The sequence below is a fragment of the Marmota flaviventris genome, chromosome 7, assembly GCF_047511675.1.
Source record: "Marmota flaviventris isolate mMarFla1 chromosome 7, mMarFla1.hap1, whole genome shotgun sequence".
In the NCBI taxonomy this organism is placed as follows: domain Eukaryota; kingdom Metazoa; phylum Chordata; class Mammalia; order Rodentia; family Sciuridae; genus Marmota; species Marmota flaviventris.
The window spans coordinates 72,982,010-72,990,541 of NC_092504.1; the positions used below are offsets into that span (position 1 = coordinate 72,982,010).

The following is an 8,532-nucleotide window of genomic DNA, read 5'->3' on the forward strand; positions in this document are numbered from 1 at the left end:
CCCACTAGGGCTACCATAAAGCTTTGGTCAAACTAAAACTGAAAAAAAAAAAAAAAATACTGTGGATGACATTTCAGAGAGTCTGCGGCAAGGGGGAGGCAAGTTAAACTTTGATGAACTTCGACAAGATCTCAAAGGGTAAGAGTGACACATCTGGGTCACTAGGAAGTTTCCACTGCTAAAAATCAATTCTTGGTGAGAGTGTTTATAGCCCAGATACTCATAGAGAAGCATTTCTGGAATATGCTCTGAGAGGAGGCTAGGCCCCCATTCAGTGATTTCTCTTTCTCCTGCATTTTAATTTCTCTGTGTTGGGTTTGGACCATGTACAAGAATGAATTCATCTGTATCCTCTCAATTTCAGGAAGGGCCATACTGATGCAGAGATTGAGGCAATATTCACCAAGTATGACCAAGATGGAGACCAGGAGCTCACTGAACATGAACATCAGCAGATGAGAGATGACCTGGAAAAAGAGAGGGTGGGTCTAGTTTAAAAGACCATGATCTGTTTCAGCACCCACCACCTGTCAAACACTGCACTAAGTGGTGGGTGACTAGGAATCTTTCTTTCTCTCTCTCTCTCAACATATGTATTAGTGCTTTGTTTATCCTAAAGGAGTATATAAACTGTAATATATAATTTGCAATAAAATAGATGAGTGCAAGAAAACTAGAAACAAGGGTACAAAAGTACATTATGGATAAAGCTAATAAAAACTAAATTGTATAACTAGGCATATGCTTATAAACATTGGGCAATGGTCTTGGCCTTTTTGGCCCTAAGCTTTCTTGCAGTCAACTTGAAAGAGGAGCTTGATTACTTGAATAGTTCTTTATGTCCAAGAGAGTGAGGAAAAAAAAAAAAAGTTACCAGAAGATAAAAACCTCTCTGGTTAATTAGTTGCTCTTTAAATTATTAACTTTTATAGTAAAATAAAATTATCATGTGCCTTTTATTTGAATATTTACTACAGAGTAATTGAAAGTAAAATTAACTGTTGGGCATGGTGGTGCCAACATAGTCTCAGCCTCTCAGGAGACTGATGTCGAGGGTACTTCGACCCAAGTGTTGGAGACCAGCCTGGGCAACATAGAACCCATCTCAAGTAACAAGTAATAAATAATAATTAAATAAAATTGTAAATGAGCTAATGTAACTAAGAAGAATTAACAGTTTTTCCATTAACTTTCAAATATAAATGTTTAAACAACAATAATAACAAAAAAGAAATTGAGGTATAGAGAACACAGATGAATGTTAACATACAAAGCCACTTTCCTCCAAGGAGAAGTCTAGAATGATTGTTACTAAACAGTGCTACAGACAAGTTTGTCCAAAGGTGACAAACTTCAACATTCATTGTGAAATGTAAGCACAAAGACAGTAAATGAAATTTTCTTGCGTCAGTATTTAGTCAAAATTCTGAGATTATATCCTTCCTGCTTTAGAGTTATTGAATTTCTTCTTTTATGAAAAGAAGGTGATAAGGATATTCTTTTATTTACTTTTTTTCTTTCTTATGTTTTTAATGTTCTTTCTTATCCAAACAAAAGCTTAGCAACTCCTCGTTAATAGTTAAAATCTGTCTGAAAATTTGTGCATTCCACAATATAGAAAAATGTGGCCATCCTGGTCTGGCTGACACCCATTTCCTACTCGCCCAAGACCTTGCTAAATTCTGTGTGAGGTCTTGGTGCCTCTCTTCACTGGGCGACCCCTTGTCCTGCAGGAGGACCTGGACTTGGACCATAGCTCTTTGCTGCGTCCCATGAGCAGCAGCAGTTTCCCAAGAAGCCTGGATGACTCTGAGGAGGATGACAACGAAGACAGTGGACACAGCTCCAGAAGGAGGGGAAGCATCTCCAGTGGGGTTTCTTATGAAGAGTTTCAAGTGTGAGTATAAAGGAATTGGCTGAATTTTGGTGCACCAGAGTCTAAACGAGATATGGCTGTTTCCTGTTTTTTCTTTCTTTTCTTTTTTGGTTTTTGTAATTAGTAAAGATACTGAATCTTTATTTTTTAAACCTTAACCATGTACTTTATTTTTTTATTATTTCTTTTTAGTTACACATGGCAACAGTATTTATTTTGACATAATTACAAAAGCATGAAATATGATTTGTTCTAATTGAGTCCCTGGTACTTCCCCACCCCTCTCCTTTCTGGAATAGTTGCACCAATTTGAAGTCTCACCAACAATGAATATATGAATGCATGTACCCTTTTCCCCGCATCCTTTCCAACATCCTTTTCCCTGTTCTCATCCCTCTACTCTACTGGTTTTTCTGCTGTTCACTTAGAGTTATTATTTTTTTTTTAAACTAGTGTTCTTTGATGTACATAGTAGTGAGATTCACTGTGGTGTATTCATATATGTATATAGAAATGTTATATAGAATTAATTCCACTGTCTTTCTTGTTCCCATCCCTCCTCCTTTTCCTTCACTTGCCTTTGTCTACTCCACTAATCTTTCTTTTATTCTCTCTCTCTCTCTCTCTCTCTCTCTCTCTCTCTCTCTCTCTCTCTCTCTCTCTTTTAACTTCCCCCCTTATTTTTGATAGTTTTTGCATATCAGAGAAACCATTCAACCTTTGGCTTTTAGCGATGGGCTTATTTCACTTAGCATGATAGTCTCCAGACTCATCCATTTACTGGCACATGCCATAAAGTTATTCTTCTTAATGGCTCCTCCATGTGTATGCATACCACATTTTCTTTATCCATTCATCAGTTAAAGGGCACCTAGGTAGGCTCCACAGCTTAGCTATTGTGAATTGTGCTGCCATAAACATTGATGTGACTGTGTCACTATAGTATGCTAATTTTAAATCCTTTGGATATATTCCAAGGAGTGGGATAACAGGGTCAAATGATGCTTCCATTTCTAAATTTTTGGGGAACTGTTATACTGCTTTCTGGAATAGTTGCACCAATTTGCAGTCCCACCAACAATGAGTGTGTGTACCCTTTTCCCCGCATGCTTTCCAACATTTATTGTTAATTTGTATTCTTGATAATTGCCACTCTGACTGGAGTGAGATGAAATCTCATTGTAGTTTTAATTTGCATTTATCTTATTGCTAGAGATATTGAACATTTTTTTCATGTATTTGTTGATCATTCATATTTCTTCTTTTGAGTAGTGTCTTTTTAGTTCCTTTGCCCATTTATTGATTGGGTTATTTGCCTTTTGGTGTTAAGTTTTCTGAGTTCTTTGAATATCCTGGATATTAATGCCCTGAGGAGCAGGTATCAAAGATTGTCTCCCATTCTCTATGTTCTCTCTTCATGTTCTTGATTGTTTCCTTTGCTCTGAAGAAGCTTTTTAAATTTGATTCCATCCCATTTATTGATCTTTTATTTTAATTCTTGCACTTTAGGAGTCTTGTTAAGGAAGTCAGTTTCTGAGCCAGCATGTTAGAATGCTGGGACCTCATTTTTGTGTAGCACGTGCAGGGTTTCTGTCTAATTCCTAGGTCTTTGATACACATTGAGTTGAGTTTTATACAGGGAGATAGGGGTTAAATTTCATTCTACTTCATTTGGATTTCCAGTTTTCCCAGCACCATTTGTTAAAATGTATTTTTGGCACACTTGTCTAGTATGATATAACTGTATTTATGTGGGTTTGTCTCTGTGTCTTCTATTGTATTCTGTTGGTTTTTGTGCCTGTTGTGGTGCCAGTATCATGCTGTTTTTGTTACTGCTCTGTAGTATAATTTGAGTTCTGATACTGTGATGCCTTTTGCTTGTTTTTTTTTTTTTTCCACTTAGGAGTGCTTTGGCTATTCTTCCAGCTTTTTCTATTTCTGTGAATGCTATATACAAAAAACCAAGGCCAACATTATTCTGAATAGAGAAAAACTGAAAGGATTTCCTTTAAAATCTGGGACAAGAAAAGGATATCTATTTTCACCACTCCTATTTAATATATTGTTAGAAATTCTAGCCAGAACAATATAGGCAAGCAAAAAATATTAAATGGATACAAATAGGAAATGAAGAGCTCAAATTATCTCTGTTTGCTGACCTAAAAGCTCCATAAAGACTTCTAGAACTCACAAATGAATTCAGCAAAGTACCAAGAATCAACATCTAAAAACTGCCCCGCTGTCCCTGGTAAATAAAATACTTGGGAATCAATCTAACAAAAGAGGTGAAAGACCTCTGTAAAGAAAATGACTGAACACTAAAGAAAGGAATTGAAGAAGTCCTTAGAATATGGAAAGACCTCCTATATTCTTAGGCAGAACTAACATTTCTAAATGGCCGTACTACCAAAAGTGCTCTACAGATTCAATGCAATTTCCATCAAAAATTCCCTGCATTTCTTAATCCATTCTTTTCCATTGTTAACCATCAATTCTTTTTTTGTGACTTTTATTCATGCATTTTGTCTTTAGAAAGGTAAAGTGTTTATTATAGGAAAAATGGATAATATAGAAAAAAGAAAGAAAACATTTATATCTCCTATATTTCTACCAATGAAAATTTCTATTAATATTTTATTGTGTGTGGTTCCATTTACTTGCGTTTAACAATATTTTTATATATTTTCTTAGACTAACATATACTTTATTGTGGAGGTTTCCAAGTGCACTTAAAAATAATGTATATTATGATAGTTTATTTTTTAACTAGAGTCATACACAATAGTTGGGATCATTTTGACAAATTCATACATATATGGAATTTGATTTACTCCCATTTCAGTCCCCAGTGCCTCCCCATTTCCCTTTTCTCTCCACCTAGTCCCCTTTCTCTGCTCATCTTCCTTTCACTCATTTATTTATTTTTGATTGGTGTTTTATACATGTACATAAATTGGAATTCACTGTAGTATATTTATACATGCACACAGTGTGATTTTGTTAAATTCATTTTGCATTTCTCCCGTTTCCCATCCCTCCTCCCTCCCTATCTCCTCCTCCTCCGTCTACTCTGCTGATCTTCCCTATAGCTTAATGAGTTCCCTCTATCCCCATTTATTCCCCCATATTTTGTTCTAGCTTCCACATATGAAAGAAGAAAACTTCGGCCTTTATTTTTAACAGTCTGGTTTATTTATTATGCCATTTTGAGTGGAGTGATTTCCAGAGGTCTGATATGTCTAGTGGCTTTATGGTGTTATTTGAGTCTCTTATTTCTCTATTGTTCTTCTGTGTAGTTGTTCTAATTGTGAAAGTGTGCTATTAAATTCTCCAACTGTTTTATTCAATTGTCTATTTATCACTTTAATTCTGTAAGATTTTGTTTTGTTTATTTTGAGACAGTGTTGTTAGGTGCACATTTGTAATTAGTGTATGTTCCTAATTGATGACCCTGCTTTAATTATAAGATGTCTCACTCCATCTTAGTAAAATGTTTTTTTTTTTTTTTTGACTGAAATAACTGTAGCCACTCCAGCTTTCTTATGGTTGCTCTTTGCATAACATATTTTTGCATCTTTGAATCTAAAATGTGTCTCATGTAGACAGCAACGTTTAGATCTTGCCTTTTTTATTATTTATCAATCTCTGCCTTTTGTTTGGATTGTTTGAGCCATTTACATTTAAGGTTATCATTGACATAGTTGGATTTATTTCTGATATTTTACATTGTATTTTCTAATGTCTCTTTTGTTCCTCCATTCCTTCCGTATTTTTTTCTTTTCCACTAAGTGAATATTTTATAGTGTAATAATTTGGTTCTTTTACTATTTTTTTTTACTATTTTTAGGACTTTTTGTGTGTGTGGTTGCTTTAGAATGTAACATATATAAATCAGTTAGTGAGAAACTACTTAGGTTTTAAATTAAATTAGTCCAGCAAGCTAAGGAAATGTTTTTTTCTAAATAGCTCTTTTTCTTCTTTCCACTTTCTATGGCCACTCTATGTGTGTGTATACGTGTATCTCTGTGTGTGTGTGTATGTATGTATGTGTGTATTATCTCATGATACTGATCTATATACAGTGTACAAACTCAATATTACATTGAAGTAGTTATCCCAATATATAATTTTATGTCTCTTAACAAAGCTGAAAGAAGAATTAGAAGTATATATTTATAGCATTTGCTAAATTAACCTTCTCATCTTATTAACCTTACCACATCTGATTCTCTTCTGTTCTCTATATTCATGGTGCCATCTGATGTTATTTTCTTGCTCCAATAAAACTTTGCTCCTACCTATACTGTAAACATTATTTAATTAAATAATCTGTCACAGTATAACTTCTGGTGTCACCTGGTCATTGTTAAGTGTATTGTATTTATATATGTTTATAGGACCAATAATCCAATTATGTACAGATGTCACACAGTTGATTTTAAATTAGTTAAGAAAAATAGGAGGAAATGTGCATTTCTTCTGTATTTTATATTTACATAATGACTTCTACCAATGTACTGTTTTTTCATGAGGATTATAATTGCTGTGATTTTATTTCAACCTGAAGAATTTCTGTTAGTATTTATTGTAAAGCAGATCTTCTAGCAAAAACTCTCTGCTCTTGTTTATCTGAGTATGTTTTGTTTTGTCTTCATTTTTTCTGGCCTCCAATGTTTCTGATAAGACAGATGTTAATCTTACTAAAGTACCTTGCTACATGTCTCTAAATATTTGTACTACTGTGTGCGTCTCCAAGACTATCCAAGACTATCCCAAAAAACTTGGGAGGTTTTTTTTTTTTTTTTTTTTTTTTTTTTTTGTGTGTGTGTGTGTGCTTCCTTGATAGGTAATGTTTTTCAAAATATTTGGGAGGCATTCAAGCATTATTTCTTCAAATATTTTTTTAAAATGCTGCAGACTCTCATGCTTATAGAAAAATAGCAGATTTATTTGAATAAATGTCTTTTCATTTGTTGTATGACCTTAAGAAAATTTCTCATGCATTTGAATGTTGGAGTTTTTAAAAACAATTTTCAACATTTATAGTCATTTCACTGGGGAGAGAATCTACAGAACTCTCATGTGCCATCATTCTAGAAGTTGTCTCAAGTTACCCTATTTTAAGACATTTACATAATATTTTAAAATTGAGACCCCAGGGATGATGAGTGAGCATACGGTTTTCTCCACTGGTTTATTTACTCAGTATACTGTGAACATTATTTAATTATATATTTTGTCACAGTATAACTTCTGGTGTCACCTAAGAGTTTCATTGTATAGATAGACAATGATGTATTTAAACAATCTCCAATTGATTGGCTAATGTAGCTATTTCAATGTTATGCTAATAAGAAGCAGCATTGTAGTAAAAAGTTATAACATAAAACATTTCTTTAGAAAAAGTTCTAAAAATAGAACATCTAAAAGGATTAGGCATCATTGTAAGATTTAAAATACAATGGCAACTCTCTGGAGATGTGAGCCAGCTAGGAATCCCAGCAGCAGCCTATGAAAGTTTGTCCCTAGAGCTTGAGACCACTAGAAAATGGTTCAGGGCTGGAGATGTGGCTCAGTGATAGAACACCTGCCTAAGGACCTGGGTTCCATCCCCAGCCTTGCCAAAATAATTTAAAAATAGAAAGTATTTCAGGTTATGATTGTTTAAAAAAATCTTAGCATTTCTGTTTGAAAAGCCAATGGAGCTGAAAAGATAATGCGGCTTTGCCCTCTTAACTGTGGTTACCTGCAGCCTGGTGAGGCGCGTGGACCGCATGGAGCACTCCATCGGCAGCATTGTGTCCAAGATCGATGCTGTGATCGTCAAGTTGGAGACCATGGAGTGGACCAAAGTGAAGAGACTGGAGGTGCTGGGGAGGCTGCTGGATGGGGTGGCCGAGGTAAGAGGTCATGGGCTGGAGAATGATGAGCAAAGGATTCATTTCCATGTACAAGAACATGCATCACCTCACCAGTAACACCTTGGTTTCTTTTCTCTTGTTAGGATGAAAGACTGGGTCGTGACAGTGAAATCCACAGGGAACAGATGGAGCAGTTAGTGCGGGAAGAGCAGGAGCGCTGGGAATCTGATGATGCAGCTTCCCAGATAAGTCACCGGCTAGGCACCCCTGTGGGACTCCATGGTCAGCCTCGCCCCAGAGGATCCCGTCCTTCCTCCTCCCAGTCCACAGAGGGCGCAGAAGGTGGAGGTGGAAATGGGAGTGCCAGTATGCACGTGTGAGGAATGTTGGTGTGTATGTTCCTGATAGGCGAGAAGGCGCTGTCCCAATCGCCACAACAAGTACACTATTTATATGCCCTGATTACCATATGATGCTGGCCTATGTGACTGATTGTTAAACTTCTGCACTTTAACTTATTTTATATAAATGTTACCCGTGGATCCAAGTGTTTTTTTTTTTTTTTTGTTGTTGTTGTTGTTGTTGTTTGTTTGTTTGTTTTGGTTTGGTTTTTTGGTTTTTGAGGGGTTTTTTTTTCCCCTCATATGAGAAATCTAGATGTAAATATTGAGTTCAGGGAAAATCTTTGAAAAGTATGTGGAGTGTATGGTCAGTTGCCACCATGCCTGCATCTTCCCAATTGACAGTGAAGTAGCCTTTTTAGCTAGAAGAGAACATCAAAGGTCTTCTGAGTTT

The 8,532-nt window shown here is 35.5% G+C and overlaps 1 protein-coding gene across 1 annotated transcript in view; it reads left to right on the forward strand.

The window, feature by feature from the left end:
• The window catches only part of LOC139706518 (polycystin-2-like), a 35,279-nt gene extending 27,162 nt beyond the window's left edge, over window positions 1-8,117 (forward strand). Inside the window, 6 exon segments of the mRNA XM_071614830.1 lie at window positions 9-41; window positions 44-138; window positions 365-482; window positions 1,734-1,897; window positions 7,629-7,776; window positions 7,881-8,117. Of these exon segments, the coding sequence (XP_071470931.1) occupies window positions 9-41; window positions 44-138; window positions 365-482; window positions 1,734-1,897; window positions 7,629-7,776; window positions 7,881-8,117 (795 nt within the window).
• Window positions 8,118-8,532: the final 415 nt, after the last annotated feature.